Here is a 19,436-nt window from a genome sequence, read left to right as displayed (position 1 = left end):
ACATTTTACATCACACATACGTTTCACGGAGACAATCATGCGTGTGCAAATCAGTGTATAGGAACTGTTACCTAAGACAGAGGACTACAATGTGTCGGAGTCACGTCATCTACACTGATAGGCAGTATCATTTGAAAAGTCCTTGGTCTGGAAAAGTACAAATTCAGAATTTTACATGTAACATCATTGTTAGGGGTTTTCTTTAATAATAAGAATTGATTTCTACCCAAATGAAACCTTTTTGCAATATTAGGATAAGGAAAGACTGGGCAAAAACATGTAGCTGTAATATATTTCTTGTAGTTTGCATGAGCTCTTTGATGGCAGTTAATAGCTCACTGTTCTTATATTCAGATTTTAACTTTTAAACTGCAAGCAACAAAAGGTTCTTGCTGACAAAAGCGATAACCCTAAGACCTATTTATAGTATATGCAGAATGGGACATGTTCTTTGCAGCAGGCATAAAACCCTTCTTCGCAATGAAGAGTCAAGATTTTCACCAGACAAAGCTCCGGTCTCTCTCCAGGAACAATATTAATCACCCGAGTTATCGTCACATTTTTAATGATGGTTGTAAATTGCTGGGACAAGGAACGTGGCATCTGGAGCTTTTAAAACAATAAACATGGCGCCCCCACCCCAAGTCAGCGCCCGGTGCAGTGGCACCGATTGCACCGCCCTAGAGCCGGCCCTGTTAAGGATGTGTACCATCCTCACCCTCCCAAAAAGTCTAAAATTATTCTTAAGGCAAAACTGCTTTTGACATTCTGACATGTAACGATCCCCATTTACTGGCACACACGACCATGGCAAACATACATTTCAAAAGCAGCACACTTCAGTGAAGACGTGATGGGTGGAAAATGGACGGCACATGTGGTTTGGTTATTTTTTATATATTAATAATTATCTTGATTCCTTGATGTTCGATTTGGAACAAATGATCATAATTTTGCTGTGAATGCTTTCAGCAGCACGTCCTTCCTATACCTACCCTGGTGGTGTATGCTGCTTCGGGGTCGTCTTCCAGCACGCGGGACATCCCAAAGTCGGACACCTTGCACACCAGGTTGCTGTTGACCAGAATGTTGCGGGCTGCCAGGTCACGGTGCACATAGCTCATGTCGGACAAATACTTCATTCCCGAGCCAATGCCTCGCAACATTCCCACCAGCTGGATTACCGTAAATCTGCCGTCATTCTTCTGCGGAGAAGAGAACGGGAAGGAAAAGCAGCATTTAGCTCTGAACACACCTGAATCTCTTCACCATCCATTGCTTTTTTTAAATGAAATTCGCTGTCGTTCCCCCAACCTTTCCAACCAGAAGCAATAACTCATGGCTACGGTATGTGCTCAGAACCAAACTGTGGCTTCCTGTGATATATGGGATTCATTCAATTTTAATAAGACTGCGACATTACAACGTGCTCAGAATGGATTGCATAAATCACACGTCCCCGAGCGCACAGGAATTGCATTATATTATACCTCTTCCAACAGTTGAAGTCATGCACGTGTGCTTTATAAGAAACTTTATATATTTGGACGACATGGAATAAAACAAGTAATCGGGGGCCGGGGCTCTGCCATACACATATTATTTATTGAGTGTTCACCTACCCTGAGGAACGCGTCCAAGGAGCCATTCTCCATGTACTCAGTTATGATCATTACAGGTTTACCTGGAGTTTTCAGGGAGAAAAAAGCACAATTACAAGCTGTGTGACACCATTAGTGAGTAAAAAAAATAGATTGCACATTATTTTATCGCAGAGACATCTGTCTTGAACCATCTAATTTAATTAAACACGCCATGGTGGAGCCTCAGCTGTAGGGAACGGGAAATTAAATATTAAAGGACAACTTCAGATTCCATCTGGAAGATTAACCTCTTGATTGACTTGTTTACAAGGTCATCTGAAAAATGGTTGAGGGTCTCCTGAGAAACCAGACATGGATAAATGCTTTCGGGAGAACGAGAGACCAGTGTATTGCGGGGTCTTTTGACACCAGCCATTTTAACCATAAGAAAATTGTTAAATATAAGTACTTTAGATACAGAACTGAGATGGGCATTTGGCAGCCGTTGGGAGCAGACAACAGATATGTTTAGATTGACATAGTAGCCGAAAAAGCTAGCTACCAAGGTTCAATCCCTTAGTTCTCCTAACAGTACAGCAGGCTAGCACCATTACCATATGGAAATGAGATTTAACCGCAAACTGATTATTCGGATTACAGTAGCAAACAGAAACATTACAGAGAAATAATTAATAGTTAAAGCAATCATAACACTTATAGGTAATTTACTTTCCCTTGGGGAGATCCACTAGCTGATTTTCACTCACATTGTGGTTAGTAAAAATGATGTTTCTTCAAGATCTTAAAATAAAACGAAGCTGATACCTCATTTCCCCACCCCCCCAAGAATATGGAGTTCTGTACCCCATACCTTGGAATATCACTCTTTCATCCCACAGTAAGCCAAGAAGAGTGTAAATTACACAATTTTGAACCCGTTGCCACAATACATCATTAAAACAAAATCTAGGCCATTTTAATTTTCTGAATCAAAGCTGGGGTGTAATCTTTCTATAATAGTGCCCAGTACTTGTGTCTCAGCAGACAAGAAAGACCCACATTTTGGGAATCTTATATGACAATATTTAAAAATGTATTTATTCTGGAGACGATTGATATAGCAAGAAAGTGTTTTTAACTAAAGATGGTGCTACCTAAACTGAAAGCAAGGGCACATATGCAATATTGCATTTTAAGAAATTTCTCCTCACATTCTGTACATTAAAGAAGCTCCATAAACATTTTTTCTTTAATATTACTTAATAAATTAGCAATTTTTGTACTTTTAAATTGGAGGGGGGGGGGGTGATGGCGTGGGGAGGCACATATGTGTTGTATTTTCAAATGTAAAATTAGACTTTGTTTTCCCTCAAAACTCATATGCCACCTGACAGTCCCTAGGAAGCAAATTTGCCTAGAATGATACAAACGGAAAAAAAAGGTATTTTTTAATAGGGTGGAGGAAGGACTCCAATAAATTTACTAAAGAAGGCCAGAGCCCAGTCTGCCTCTGTACCACTAACTAGTAATTTACGTGAGTTACGTGTTATTTTAGGATTCTGGTAAGAGATGCAAGGCTACTATTTCAAAATGTTCGACTTCACCTAGGAGTTTCAGATCAATTTTAAAAATAATGAGTGAACCTGATTTAAGGAAACATCAAGAACCACGAAAAAAGGACAACGATGCCAAAAATAAAAACGATAATTAGGCAAAAATATTCAGATATGAAACAAAAAAAATAAGGTGCTTGTGACCATGATTTCCAACACAATTATTTTTTTTTGTTGGATATTCTTTCTACAAATATTTTTCTGTTGGGGCAAATCTCCTTTAAATTAGTAGGTTTTGCAGTTTTATTCCCTATGAAACCTATCTTTAGCAACATTTTTAACCATCATTTTTTCAAACTTTTCTATCTTTAGGAAGATGGTGAAGTTGTATATCGGTAATTTGTTCATCAGAAGTTGTTTTAATTCTTGCAATCCAGACTGTGGTCATACAACCAAAGTAGAGCAGCCCCAAGCATGTTAATCCACTTCCTTATTTTAAAAAAATTGCCTATGTGGGAGCTATGTCTCAGTAACGAAACACACGCCCAAAGGGGAAAAGGATCATCAACTTTTGAGAACTCAGAAGAGAAATAAAGAACAGGTTGTTCCCAAGTTTTTTACTCAAATTAACCCATCCTGGTACCATGGGTGGTGTGTACATGCTGCTTGCGATCCTATCCTCATAATCCTTTGGTTACAACCACAAGTATAAACCTCACATTCATGCTGCTTCACCAAGCATGGAGCACTCTCTCCAGGCCTTACGTATGACATCAAAACACAACACTGACTGATGTGTCTACTGCCAAAACCCTTCTCCCATCCATTCATTACAGATGCAGTTATTGAGCATCTTAGGGGCTCGACATGAGGTAGCAAAATGCTATCGACATGCAACAGTACCATACATTTTCTTTTTGTTAATTAATTGTTTTCTGTAGGATATTTTCCTATTCTGGTTGTATTCATATCCTCAAGCTATTGCATTTTCCCCATTGTTTCCCGACGTTTTGAGGGGAAACCCCTGTTTTGCATCTTTTTCTCCTTTTCTGCCCCTTAATCTGTCTTTTCTGTTTTCTTTTTACCTTCATTTCATATGCTAGCACAAATCCTATGTTTGTGAAGTAACTTTTCTTCCAAATTTATTTATTGAGATGTGTCACATGCTAAGTGTTTGTAAAACAAATAGACAGATTGCGGAGATGAATTATTTGAGACAGAAGAGACGCATATTTTTGCACCTAAACCAGATACAGCAATATGTAGACAACACCACATGGCCATAACAGTTTTAAAATGAGCTGTAGCGTGATTTGCTTCTTTTTACACAGTGCTTGTCTCATAAAGAATGCTGAAGCAGCCGCTCTTCGATTTAAGAAAAGATGATAGTCTGAGAATAGTGAGGAAAACAAAGGGCCATTCAACAGCATATTAGAATATGACACGAACAGAAATCTTATCGAATTTTAAATTTAGAGTACATTATCAGAGAAATGTCAGCTTTGCTACAAAAGTACTATAAAGACCTTCTCCTAACGGTAGTTATCTTTTTTGGAATTCCAACTAAACTCCACTTATTATCCCTGGAAAATATTTGGAAATAGTCCCGGTTACTACATGTAGGGGAGGCTGGATCACTGCCATGGCAGAGGCCTTTACAGAAGCACCATTAGCGTAGCTCTGCGGGAGGACACCACCGCGATGCAAACTTGGAACCGCCTCCCTTCATCTTAGCCACCTCACAGTGGAGGGCGGTTCGTCATGATTAGGAGCAGCATTTTGGCCCCATGTATCATTTAATGTGTCACTGAAAATGGACTCTGCAAACAGCAGCGAAGGGACGTCCAAAACAGCATGCTGAGGACAGCGCAGGAGAAAAGGCGGCTGTATCCTAAGAGCCGAAGCATCACTTGCACAAGTCACCCTTTGCAGTTCTCGTCCTAAAGCAGGGGATATTGACTTCCTTGCTAAGTGTTTAAAAATCTGTGACCATCTGCTGTCGCCTCCCTCTGACAAGCGGCTCACTCTAGCACACACTTGCAAGATGGCCTGGTGTACACAGAATAACCCGTCAGTATTCATTTTTACACAAAATCTTGAGCAAGCTGCCAGGAGATAGGGTATCAGTGGAAACCATAAACCCATTTAAAGCTGCCAACAAGATTAATGACCTGCAGTGCACTGATGTTCTTCTATTAGCTGTCAGTGCATCAAGGCCATCTGTCACTTCACAATAGAAACATGCGGAGCGAGAGTCCTCGGTGCTGAAATAAGGGAGGCTCCGCTACCAGACAACTATGACTTACATTTGGTGACCACGCCTTCTAGGTGGATGATGTTGGGATGATCGAACTGCCCCATGATGCTGGCCTCACTCAGAAAGTCTCTTCTCTGCTTGTCTGTGTATCCTGCTTTCAGCGTTTTAATGGCAACGCAGATCTCTCGCTTGCCAGGCACTTTCAAACGTCCACTGCAGACTTCACCAAATTCCCCTGCAAAGCAAATGGAGCACAATGTGGTCACAAACATGAACTTTCCAGGTTTCATCAAATGTTTTCAAAATTATGACAAGCCCACCATGCGCTTCTACAGAAAAAAAGCAGCGCTGCAAGAAAGCATTAACATTTCATCTTAATTCTTAGAAACTTCTTAGTTACAAGATTCCACTTAGCTTCATGCCCAAATAAAGTTCTTGATCACAAGAGAGGTGAAATCTATTTGGCCACATGCCTTATCTTTCATGACATTTCCATGACAGGGGTCTTCAGTAAAATGGAAAACTGGAGTTTTAAACTCTCTTTTCTCGTCAATTTCAACAATTAAGATGGGCCTCCCATTTTGGCACTGTGATATTTCTGGGTGGGAACTCAGGAGGCCTTTTCTAGATGAGCAAGGAGATGCTGACCAAGGTCACAAAGAGAAGATGAAGCAAGATGGTGTAAGGGGGGCCCGAGGCATTATGGGAGGCTATGGTGTGAAGCAGTGGCCCAAGGGGTGCTTGATGGGTACATCCATTTCTGTGTTATATTTGCAAAAATGGATGTCAATTCAGGGACATGCACAATAAATGTCAATAAAACTTTACAATCTATAGTAAGAAATGCCGAGCTAGTTGAGCATGCACGTGATGTCCAAGATCATACAGCAGAACTTAGTGGTCATTCTGTCTCATTCACTTACCAACACCAATGACTTTCTCAATCTTGATACAAGAAGCATCAATTTCTTTGGCAAATTCCCGAACTGCTTGGTTGGGATCCTCATACATAAATGGGTCGACGTATGTTTTTACACCTGTCAAGAAAATCATGCTCTCCATTTCAATTATTTCAATAAGAAGAAAAACAGCTGGACACAAACTTTGTAAACTCAAAAGAGTCTTACGCCACACATGGACTACCCTTCCATTGTCCTATACAAACATCAAGGTGACTGAAGCGAGGAGGCGGGCAAGAAGCAGGGCGAAACCAACCCTAATGTTCTGTGAAGGCATTAAACTCATGCTACAAGGCCCTCAACACCAACAGTCAATGTACTGCAGAAGGGTTATGAAGTCTGGAGGGCATGAGAACTCTTAAGTCACTCACTCATCAGCACTGCTTATGTATGGGAAGAAGCTCTGGCTGTGTTTGTTATCCCATGTGTGATCAGTCAAAATAGAGAAGAGTTGTTTTTTTATGTGTTTGGAAAAAAAATATGTACACAGTACACAGTGTCTCATTAATAGTTATTTTAATATTACTGACGGCAGGAATGACAGTAGAAGAAAAAGTGAACTCTTCACTATGAAGACATACTCAATACTCCTGTCTCCTATGGAGCAAAAATGTATTTGGCTTTTTAATATCCATCCAAGTTGACAGAATTAAGTAAGGCTCACAACATGGGTGTATTTCGCTCGTGGGCCATTTGACCTCGTTTCAATGGCTGTATAAACTATCGACACTCTGTGGAACAAGGGCTCTCAGTCGGCCAAGATCCTCCAGGCCTCACCCTCCTAGTAATTAAATACAAATATTGAAACGGGTCCCTATATTTATGTCCTTATCTTTACTGGCAGATAACACTGATAGCTTTCTGAACATTTAATGTAAACAATGTTAAGGTGATCCATGTCAGCTATTTTGTTTCTGTTTATATTTCACATGGTTTACTTACTCTTGTACCAAAATACCGGCCAGGTGGCACACAGTAGCGATCACAAAAATGTAGCTTATATGTTTAACCCACGCCTTTACTTACGAAGGCAATGCCCCTTTTAAAAACTCCCCCACTTTTTGCATCCCACTTGAATAGCTGAGTGGAACCTCTTATACTCACAGCAAAACACAAGCATCAATCCACCGCCCTACTACAATGCCAAGAATTTACAAAGCAAAGTCAACTGTGCAGGGAAGGTGTGCATGAGTGCAGGGGCAATCACAACCAGAGTCCCTGAACTCACAGGTAAGAAGCCACCATTATTGACTACGGTCAGGGCCACTGGAATTATGGGAGTCTGAGGCCACTGCTTTTTTCGCATAATTGGGGATTTGCCGCATTTGGAACATAACCTATCCACCTGCTGCATAATCTGCTAATTTTTACCCCCAAAAAATTGTTTTTAGCTAAAACGGATCAAAAGATACTAGAAATGTGGCAACATGTGTCCGCGTGCAGTGAAAGGCCGTTCCCATATGTTAACTGGTCATCTTTAACGTACTTATTTCTATATTTAGTTATTAAACTGACACTAATGAGATGAAATCTTTGCCTAAGCCCTAGACAGTATTACTGTGTGTAAAAACTATAGAATGATGAATTAATATTATCAAAAACTGTGCTACATTATGCCGCAAAATGTTCCTTCTCTTGCCGTATAATTTAGTCAACCTTGCTGCTCAATTTGATGCTCCCTTGCCGCATAATTTCAGTGGCCCTGACTATGATGCCAAAAGCTGCATGGGGCGAGTGCTTCAAGTCATTCACTGCAGCTTTGATCAGATAACTCAGGAGACAGAGATAAGGGCCGCTGTACTGAGAGCTCTGCGGCGACCTACCTTGACTCATGTGCTTCTCTTCATCCGCTTCCTGCTTCGCCTTGCTGTACTTGCTGCGCCTGTGAACAGCAAAAGTACATCGATTTAAAATCCCTTAAATGAATGATACGCATGAGAGTCAAACCATACCTGGCTCAATTTGCTTATACATTTCCGAATTTCAGTTTCTCTTGAGGGAAGTTGTCATATTATCAAGAGAGAGGCCTAGAGAAGATGGCGGGCAGAGAAAGCCTGAACCATCACCAAAAGCAGTGTGACAAGGCGCGATTCACCGGAGTACAGATAAAAGACAGACAACACGCTGAGACACTGGCAGAGTGTGGAATACAATTGTTTTCTTTCTGTGACAAAACCCAGAATGAGTTTGAAAATCAGTCTGCGGAAAGTAACCCACTAATGACTGTCCTTATACCCATTCTGCTTATTAGCCTTTAATAACACCTTCCCCGTGAAACGCTGGCCTGTAATTGCCCCCTTTGTCCCCTGCTGCTGCCCCTCCCACCGCTCAGCGAGGGCACTGGGGCTTGCATTGTCCCGGGCAGAGGATGCTCGGAGGGCCTTTATTCTCCGCATAGACGGCAGGGGGTGGGCATTGTCCCCGTCCAGCAGAGCGGCACTGTCCTCCCCGGGAGGCTCACCTGCCCTCAGAAGGAAACCTTTGTGGCAGGTTGGGCGGCGAGGAGGTGTGGAGGGAGGGAGGGGCGCTGAGGGCCAGTGATGCGTTCACAGCTCCAGGTGAGGCTGGGAGATGCTGGCCGGCGCGAGCTTCTCCTCGAGGCGTCCCCTGCACCGCCACAAAGGGAGGTATGCGCGCGCATTGTTGTGGCGCAGTGTGCGCGCGCTGCTCCCTTTACACAAGCACGCACAAAAGGAAGAATGACGAACGCGAGCTGTGAGCACACACAGGCTTTTAGAGTGTTGGGCTCTGCCAGTCACAGTGGAGGGGGGGGGGGGGGGGGATAGGCAATATGTTAAAGATAAAGTAAGTTGGGGAAAAAAGGTAAGGCCTTGTAGGAATTCAGCCTTCACTTAAGCAGCGGAAAGCAATTCACTAAAGCGATCTGATTCCATTCCGTCTAATCCCTTCAAAAAAGTGTCCAACGTTTGTTCTACAAGCTGCCACCGAGGCAAAGAGCATGAAGAGATCATATCGGTAACCGGGACCCTGGTCAGAGAGCGCAGGAGTGTAAACTGCTGAGGAAACAGACCTGAGGCAGAGAAAAGCGGCCCAAGCATTAGTTCCTGGGCTGAGATCCCGCTTCGGTCCTGCATGTGAGGAGACCGAGACCCTCTGCGTTTCACCCAGTGCTTACATTGTAAAATACTAAGGGTCTTATTTACAAGTCCCTTGCGCTGCCGGCTCGTCACTTTTAATATGGGAAAAAGTGACGTACCGGTGGCACAAGGGGCCTGTAAATAAGCCCCTAAGTGCACAGAAGCCCACAGACGACGCTAGGAATATCAGAGGTGCAGACTAAAAAGACTGTAGTTTTCATTTCATGTCAAGCCTCTTTTATCCACCACTAGACACTCCCTACGTTTATATCACTTTTGCTGTTCCGTCATCACTGCTTTTTAGGTTTTGCGTGCACAGTGCTGACCCTGTGCTTGTAAACTCTCGTTTAAAGAGAAAAAAAATATTAAATGGGTCTTAGAGCCAGCACATTACTTACCTTTACTTCCCATTTTTTGGCACCCACGTAACTCTTGTTTCATTGCTTCCCATTGGTCAGCACCTCCTCCTCGCCTCCGAAATTCTCTTAGGCTTTGAGATTTTCCTTGCTGTGGAGCATGAACCAAGTACAATATCCTCTCTGCGGCCAGTGTCCTTCCACTGGCCACAGACTCCTGCACGTATTCCTTTGCTACTTTTCGACATGCACTTTCATTGAGTGCATGTCTCTGCCGTCCCTCTACTTAACTCCTGCTCTTTGTTATGTTTCCCTCACCAGCTTCCGCTGGCCGCTGTGCAACGCTCTGCAACATGTAAAAAAACATTGATAAAGCCAACGGATTTTGCATAAGCAAAAACTATTGGCTTTGCTAATGCTTGTTTACTTTGTTGCTGTTTTGATATCTTTCTCTTCGTCTCTTCCCCTTTTGTGCTTTTCTTTCTGTTGCCCTGGGCGAAAGTCTGATGAAGATGAATAAGTGCCGGTCCCCAAAAGTGAGTCCCGGTGGGCTCCACCTGCAACCATCGTCTCAAATTAAACACACTGCCATAGTAATCAAGGGCAATGAAGGGTACTACTTTGTGTGTAGACGTGCTCTTATGAAAGGGAGAATGACGTCACTCAGACTGAAGTTAGCCAATTCCTGCAGTGGGTTGACCCATTTCCTAATGCTGTAGTGGGTAGAAGACAAATGTGAATGACACAACAATAGACCGATGGATGAAGAGGGCTGGGCGAAAGCCTCTATATGTAAATATATCATATGTATAATTTTGGTAAAATGTAAAGAAGAGGCAAATATGGCCTAATCCGGTAAATTACAGTGGGTTTGTTTGGATATCTGAATTTGAATTTCAGTTTTTTGCACAATTTTGGCTTTTTGCAGTATGGGGGAAGGATACCCACAACAATCCAATCCACACCTGTGACAACTCAAGTGCACATTTTGAAGCATCCACCTAATTTCTTACACCCACTTTTATTAATTTATGTATCATAGATGGCTCAGTGAGATAACACTCATCACTGACATCTGTTGTGATCTGGAAGTCACAAGTTTGACTCCGAACAAAGACAACTGAGCATTTCATTCTTCCGAGCCTAGTAAACTGAGTTCTATTAGTCTGGGTAATTTAAAATCCTATTGTTCACAACACTTAGTGATTGCAGGAGTGCATTTGCATATGGCATTTAAAAGGAAATTATTAGTCAAAGCATTCATTAAAACAAAATTTCTTGTAAATGGGTGCAATAAGAACAGTCTAAAAAAAAGTCTGTTCAGTGACCACATACTTGTTTTGAAGGTTGGCTAAAGAGGCCAGCTAAGAAAGTACAGCAGAGAGATCCGACCCAGAGCAACGCATGTCTAAGCAAAGTACCTTCATTGGGGTCGCTTCGCAGGTAATATGGCCCGATGGCCTATGCTGTCATTTGATTTCCCAGGCCCAAAGCTTTTTACCAAGAGCACAATGAACATTAACTACGATTGGAAGTGGTGCCGACTGGACCCAAGGGTGTGGGACAGAATCCTACTTATGTCGGCATCACAAGAGCAGTCGATGGTAAGAAGGTAAAATGCACAACTCCTTGCATTCTGCCTGCTCAAACTGCACCTTGCTGTGTGAGCGTTTGTATATCACAAGATAAAGCTAAGAGGAAATTAGAAATTTCTCGCTTTTTTTAAGACATTCTATCTCGAAGAAACTAGTTTCTTTTCAGAGTGGATGCATTTGAACCCATCAACGCCTCGATAACCTTTACCTCAGTTCCCAGAAGCACAGTGGCCCTCCCCATCTCCTTCTCCCGCCCACATGCTTTCCCATCTGTTCCTGATCTGTCCAATTTGAACACCTTCACAGTGTGATAACTAAGCAGGCAGCCAGTGTTGGCCATAGCAGCCTACCTGGCTCAGGGCGCACATCTCTGACAGCTTTATAGCCAGTGCTAAAGTCGAATCAATGCTAGGGCAAAGGGCTGACACTTCATTTTCTGAAAAGTGATCCATGGAGGGCCAATCAGCAGGCAGTGTTTATCAGCCACGGGAAGTGACATTCTCGTTATGGGGGAAGCCGGGCGGGAGGACGGTCTGCCCCGGACCACACAGCCACTCAGTTCTCTACGGTGGCAACTCCTAATTACAAATCCGATGCTTCCTGCTATTCATGCCATGCTAAATGATCAGGCAATCGATAAAAGTAGAGAGGAAATTAAGTCACGGCGCCTGACGAGGCTATTTTCTGCTGCAATCACTTTTCATATGCCTGTCTTCCAGTACTGCTGTTCCATATGGGCTCTTTCTTCCCGCCAGCTGGAGCGCATGCAGCACATCGCCCCCAGAAAGTCCCTAGAGCAAATGTCATAACTGTGCTGATGATTGTGCTGTTTCCTGTTGTCTTGAATGCACACTGATGTGGGGAGGCAAATATCAAAAAGCAAACGTCACAACTTCTGCTAGGGTCTGTACAGTATCACCTGTTGGGTGGAAACAATCCCTGTGTTTCTGGCCCCCAAATACAAGTGAGGGTGCTGTACTCACTTAACCCCTTCAGTGCCCCGCCCTTTCTCCCTCCTGTGCCGGGCATTGTATTAGCGGGCGGGGTCCTTGACGAGATAGTCTCGTCATGGGCACAGCGCAACCGCGCTCCATGACGAGACTATCTCGTCATGGGCATAGAAGAGGTTAAAACATGGGTTGTATGCTAGAATACATCATCAAACAGAAATCTCATGACCTAACTATCGTTTACAAATATATCACTCTGTTGGGTGTACATTTTATTAGTTATTAACTTCAAGAGGGATATATGCTTGTAATCTGTCAGACAATATTTAGTTGATATTCAGGTACAATACCAAAAAATAGGTGTATTCTGAGCTGGTAAATTGCTTGGTCCAGTCCACTAAATGCCAACCACTAGGCACAAAGCATCCTTGCTGCATACTATCGAGTGCCAAGACGCAGAGTCCATCAAGCACTCGCATGGTACAAATTTATGGAGAGATGTCAACGGAGGTTCCAATGGAGGAATCAAGGCAGGCACCCAGGTGGGAAAGCAAACAGGTGAATCCCACGCAGTATCCACAGAGGCACTGATGCCAAGCGGTGCAAACTCTGAGGTCACAGTGCTGGCTTTGCTCATCGGTGGCAACTGGAAAGAAGAATTCAGATCTCCAACGTGTCTCTCCCTGCTGCTGCTAGAACCCCCAAACTATACTGAGTCACAAGCGGCTAGGAGGGGCACTGGTAAACATGGCGAAGACATTTAAATATATTTTAACTCTGGGAAAAACATCTGAACTATTGAGTTCCTACCTAAAAATATAACTCACTGTGAATTCTTCTGCCCGAATTACATTTGTGTAATCAGATAACACCGGGAATTTTCTAAAACCGGGGAAAGGCAGCGATCTCTTTATCTTGCTAACACCCGATACCTGAAAGCTTTTTAGGTCTCGCCTGACCCAGCGCATGCGCTGGTCTGGCGAGACTTATTGAGAGGGCTCCAAAAAGTGCTACCAGGCCAGCCTAGGGCTACAGTGCATGTGCGCCGGCGCGCGCGCTGCGTTTTACTGCGATTACTTTCACTTTCCTTTGCATAGCAAATAGGTCTCGCTTTTGGGACCTTATAAGTATTTAGTTATGCAACTGTTGCATGGCTAAACACTTATAAGGTCCCAAAGGCGAGACCTATTGGCTATGCCAATGCTTGTTTTACTAGTAAGTGTAACTAATTTGAACTTTTTTTTTCTATTAGTACGTTTGAGTTACTCTTGCAAATTCAAATATAAGTCAGACCCAAATCTGGGGAATATAAGAAACAAATGTGAATCATGCATACTGCCTTTTTACAAACCTGGGCGATGTCAGGAAACAAACATACCCTTTGTGGCAAGTCATTATACTGTATTTACACCAAATATTGAATGGGAGAACACGTGAGAGATTTCAAGATGGAAGTCAGTGGTAATAAAGCAAACACAGTCAAGGCACAGTCAATAGAGATGCATGCTTTGACTTCCATAGGAACGTGCTAGTTTCGAAGGACACAGTGAAGACAAAGTTATCAACCAATGAGCGTAGCTCTCTGTGTTTATCGTCAACTTAACATGTGAATGTGAGTCCTGCAGGCGCTATCTTCAGCGCTTTATAGGCGTCGTGGTAACAGCCCGGGGAAGATCAAAGGCCCGAGGCCTGGGTCTTGTCATGCAAACGCTGGTGTTAGATGCTAATCAAAGAATTTGGCATTGTCGGGCGGAGACAAAAAAAAGCGAGCATGAAAGGACGTGAGCAGGAAGACTCTTACCTCCTGCTGATGACGAAGGCGGCGATGAGAATGACCACGAGGACAACACTGCCAGCCACCGAGACCAGGAGCACCGTGGGATTGGCACCGTCGCCAATCATGGCGGAGGGAACTGCAAGCGGAGGCAAAGTCAGTCAGTCATCATATCAATCGTCATCGTGGCTACAGGTTTTAGGCTATGCAATTCCCAACATTTCCCTCTGAGTCCATTTTTATTTTTCGGTCACCCCTTATTCATATGCATTCTGGGGTTTGTGGAAAAGCGAAGGTGCAAACTGCAACGTTTCATATATAGTTAACAAATGTCAACTCCCAGACGGCGTCTTTCTAGCCTAAAACCATAAGCAGCTATATATATTACAAAAATGACTCAACCATTACAGGTTGGCATGGCAGAACCCACAAGCGAGCATGTGTGCTGATATGTAACCCTTTTTTTAGACATGGCAGTCATGATTGACAGCAAAGAGAGAAACTCTTCTTCCTGCATATTTCGATTTTTAACATTAAATACTGACAAAAGAATGCAGAGTTGCTGTCTGTGTTTAAGTGCAAAAATCAACAAAAGCTGGGAGTTGTAGCATGCACCTTCCAGGACTGCAGTCATTTCCAAGCTTCACCTGATGCAGGGCACCCCAATCTATCCCCTGAGTGGCTGTTAAATACAAGTGCCTCACAGATCATCACTTGGGGCCATTCAACATGTTTGATGGGGTGCATACACATGACATTCAAGGCATGTTCAATGAGCCTCAGGTGAATGAGCCGTGTTACGCACTGCGGCACAGTTTTGACTGATAATCGCGCAAAGCACGCTTCAAACCATACGCGCCCTTCCTTCAGCATGAGTAATGGGGATTATTAAAGAGTAATATTCGCAGCAGGTTCCCTGGTGCTCACTGTGTTCTGCCGCAGTGCTTCCTTGCGCAATGAAAAGCTTTGCTGGAACAGTGAGAGGGAGTGTTGCCATACAACAACAACCTATCATGAAGGGCCCTGACAATGTCTTCAGTCCCCTAAGGGGCACTGGCAGCTTCCAAACACAACTTTACAAACCGGTGCCACCAAATATGGAGACTAAATGCTAGTAACTTTGTTAAGATTCCCTTTCTGTCAAGAGAAAGTGGCTGCAGATAAAAAGTAAGCTATCTTGGGCTAGGAGTCTATCTCTAGCCCAGATGTGCATTTCTCCACCTCTCCTCAAAGGGGATTCACTTCTGGATATAGTGTCAGCATCCTGGATTCATCATAGGCTTTGTCCTGGAAATATTCAAGACTAAGAGGACACTTGTCTCCTACTAACCGACCCACGGGGTTGAAAAGCACATCCATGGCCCACGACGGCACCACTTGGTTGCAAGCACAACCGAGTTAGTACAATTTATCTATCACATTTTAGGTGCCACTGGAACTCACACATCCTGATTCCTTGATCCAATCACAACCTTGTGGGTACCCTTCAAAGTTGTATAAAAGAATTCCAGGTGAACTACTGTTTTGGGTATATACCGAATGCCCAGGTTCTGCTGGCGTAAGGGCTGCTCTTGCCATATATAGTGTGGAGACATTAGAAGCCAAATATTCTGCAGCTGAAAGCCACCATGTCCCGGGTGTGAGCGTGTGCTTTCCAATGGCTTCCTCTGTCGAAGGAGTGGCACTGTTTTGTGTTTTGTCACTCCAGATTATGCCTGAGGGAAGGTGACACAGGATGTACAGTGACCTGATTCCCATGGACAGGACTTACGTGGCTGTTGCCATTCCCTGAATTGTGACAACAGCATTTGTGAGGATCACTTGCAAGAAGACAACACTGTGTGCAGGCCATTGGACGCTCCACAATATATATGTTTAAACTTTTTGAAAATTAGACGAAGGAGGCAACACTGCACCCCTGCAGCGAGCCCTGTATCCCCTATAGGTCCACAAACTGTGGCAATCTCCACAACCAGGAAGAGACAGCACAATGGAGGTGCCCTATTGGTGCAACTTCTGTAAGCCGTTGTAAACATGCAGAAAGCACTTCTAATTACTGGTATCCATTGAAAGCGCGGTGCGTTAAGGGAAACCATGCACCACAATTTGAATGAGACCATCTACAAGGAAGCTGCATAAAACTGCGGCACAGCATGTTGTGCAGTATTGTGGATGGTCAAGTTGTATGAGATTGGCATCCTATATGAGAGGGCGCAGTTTCTTTTCTTTCAATTCACCAGCTAAGTTGTACATTTGAGTGTAAATGTTAGGAAGCTATTAAGTGTATGCCTGGCTACATTTCGAAGACTGAATGAAAAGATCCCTCTCAAATGATCATGAAGGATGCTGCTGGGCCAAAATCTGCAAAGAAATTTGATGATCAGTGTTACTCAATTGTATTAAGCTAGAATTACCTAGACAGAAATATTATCCATCGTAAATATCATGTGTGAAATTTTGTTTACAAAAATTCACCCCATTGGGCGCAGTATTTCAATTATGAACTCTAAAGGAGAGAGTTTTTTGTAGATAACATTTAGGACACAATATAGGGCCCAATTAAGATGTCGGGAGGATTTACATCCACCCGACACTGTTGCAGAAAGGAACTGCCCGAACATAGGTCGGCGGTTCCGACCGCAGTATTATGATGCGACCGCCCATGGGGCGGTCCCAAACATTCATTTGGAAAAGGCCCGCAGCACAAGCTTCTATTGACAAATGGATGTTTGTAAACATCACTTCACTGTGTGGCAGGCACCTCATGGTGTAGGGGTGTTAAGAGGGCACTATAAGTGCCCCCAAGGCCTCATTGTTGAGGGCCAGGGGTGAAGGGGGCTCTGCTCTGCTAGGGGCCCCCAAAGACACTCCCCACAGCCCTTTAGGGTGACATGAAATGGCTGTTGGAAAGTGCCATCATAATCCAGATGGCGGAGCCGAGCCTGGCTCCTCCGTCATTAGGAGATTATGGTGCCTTCTGCCGTCGAAAGCTCCGCAGATGGTCCCTTCACCCGATATCTGCACCCGCCGCATCGTAATGCGGCAGGCGGGCCGTAGGGGCAGATGTCGGAAGCACAGCAACTTACCGTCGGTCGGTTGCGGTCCTTTCGATATCATAATTAGTCCCATTATGTAAGACGATATTCTGGTACCATATCTACCTAATGAACCTTAGAGATCTTATTCTGCGTGACAAACGATTCTTTCAATCTAACAACTTCAAGCCTTCGCCAATCTTCTGGGATGAATAAAAAATGATAGACTTTTAAGTAAAAGTGCTTACTCCCTCAGAGGGCTCTGTGGTCAGCTTTTCCTACTTGCTAGTTTTCAGACTGCAACCAAGCCAAGTGCTTCTTTTTTTCCATTCAGTGCTCTGCTGACTGTCAAATGATTGCTCTTTCTCTTTTTGCTTCATTTAATTTCATCCCAGAGCTTTGCTGCATATTTATTTGCAGAGTTGCTATGTTTTATGCTTGTCACACTCTTGTAAACAACAATAAACAGGCAATCCACACCTTAGTATTAGCAAAGCTGTCATGTAGGAGGAAGGATCTGGGCAGAATACATCTGCATAACTCTAATTAACATATGAAGAGACAGGAACAGGAGTCTGTTTCAATTCAGTGGAAAGGTTCTGCATACTCCAGTGGAAAAGCGCAAAATGTATGTATGGAAAAAATGAATAGTAAGTGACTTACCTGTATTTGTTGAAAACTCAAAAGGTGCACTGAACTCCCCATATCCTGCTGCAGTCCTGGCCCGCACGTGAAAGACGTAGGTCGTTAGTGGGTTGAGACCTTTGATATCTGCGCCGCGGGATGTCGTTTTAACAATTCGATAGCTTCGCTCATTCTGATCCTGTAAAAAGATGAACAGAGAAAGAAATAAGCTCTATAATGGCATGAACGTTCCCATGCAGGTACATAATGAAAGCCATACTTCATATTTTACCACTGATGACAGCTCTGAATTAATGACCCTCAACTTAAAGTGATATTATATGGGAGCAATGCAGACAGAAGAACTAACTATTTTGCCCAAACGACAAAAGTGTCTATTATGGAGAACATACCGAAAGGTTGTTTTTTCAGAATTATGCAGCATGTCTGCACAGAAATATATTTTGATATTGTAATTGCATTTATATAGCACTTACTACCCCAGACGAGATATCGAAGTGCTTTTCGGTGAGTGGGAGGGGAGTATGGAGAGGACAAGTCCATGAACTAAGACTTGAACACTTAAAACACTGCTGCCTTCCCTTCTTCGATCGACCCCCCTTCAATGACGGCCTGAGACCAAATTGTCTTGCTTTGGTTAGAGATTTAGATTTCAGGCCGTATTTATTTAAACATGCCTGACGTTGGGTTAACGAGGGGGGCATCACTGCAGGACTAGCTACTATAATGTCTAAAGTGCTGCTCTGAATGTGTAAGCTAAGTGCAGCTAGGGCTAAAGACCTCCATAGAGTAAATGAACTTGTGGATACAGGACGAATGACTTCAGAAGGACTTGGGCAGAGGGTCCTCACATGTTGATATTGACCACAGTCCAACTTGTATTCCTTTATTTTTCAACTCTGTAAACATCTTGGCAACTGGATACATTTGGCTAAGAACTTGGGAGTTTGAATAAGATCATTAGGGTGGGGACAGTCAGCATGTAATCTCATTTTGGGAGGGTGAAGCACTTCTTTGACACAAAGGAGATAGGTTTTTCGTGTATTATATTGTATTGCATTGTAATTGCATTTATATAGCACTTGCTACCTCTGGCGAGGCGTCAAAGCGTTTTTTTCGGTGAGTAGCCCGCTACTCCGAAACCCAAAAAAGATTAGTGGTATGTGGAAAATGGGTTGTTTGCTCTAATGGGCAGCAGGTATACACGCAATAAACACTGTGGTTCATCTTTAATGGGAGAAGGCTGCTTTTGTGGGAGATGGCTTCGCGGGTTTTGATTTCTCTGCTGAAATGAGAAGTTGTAGTGTTTGTTTATATCAGTGATACACTGGTCACTCATTCAAGATTTGATGTGTCTACTTTTGAATGAGAAGGATGGATGACTTGGTTTTTTTGCTGTGCTGTTTGCACAACACATGGATTGTTTACTCCTGCAGGTGTTCTAAAGGAGATTTATTTATCTGTGATGGGCTAGTTGCTCATGTTGGAAATGTGTTTATGAGTTGTGTGTTTCTTTTGGGAGACTAATTTTTTGCTTTTATAGGCAAGTAGCTTGCTTGCACATAATAAATGTAGGCTGTTTACTCTATGGGAAAAGTCTCATGTGTTCCTATGGAAAAAAGACTTCTCGC

The 19,436-nt window shown here is 43.3% G+C and overlaps 1 protein-coding gene across 1 annotated transcript in view; it reads right to left on the bottom strand.

Moving 5' to 3' along the window:
* The window catches only part of EPHA4 (EPH receptor A4), a 147,615-nt gene that overhangs the window by 19,226 nt on the left and 108,953 nt on the right, over positions 1-19,436 (bottom strand). The window contains exons 7-13 of the mRNA XM_085634582.1: positions 17,824-17,983; positions 14,153-14,264; positions 8,176-8,234; positions 6,317-6,430; positions 5,443-5,628; positions 1,623-1,684; positions 996-1,205 (exon numbers count right to left, since the gene is read on the bottom strand). Of these exons, the coding sequence (XP_085490708.1) occupies positions 996-1,205; positions 1,623-1,684; positions 5,443-5,628; positions 6,317-6,430; positions 8,176-8,234; positions 14,153-14,264; positions 17,824-17,983 (903 nt within the window). The remainder of the gene's footprint in view (positions 1-995; positions 1,206-1,622; positions 1,685-5,442; positions 5,629-6,316; positions 6,431-8,175; positions 8,235-14,152; positions 14,265-17,823; positions 17,984-19,436) is intronic.

This window comes from Triturus cristatus, chromosome 11, assembly GCF_964204655.1.
Source record: "Triturus cristatus chromosome 11, aTriCri1.1, whole genome shotgun sequence".
Classification (NCBI taxonomy): Eukaryota; Metazoa; Chordata; class Amphibia; order Caudata; family Salamandridae; genus Triturus; species Triturus cristatus.
The sequence above is the reverse complement of the archived record's forward strand: the minus strand, read 5'-3'. Positions and strand labels throughout refer to the sequence as shown.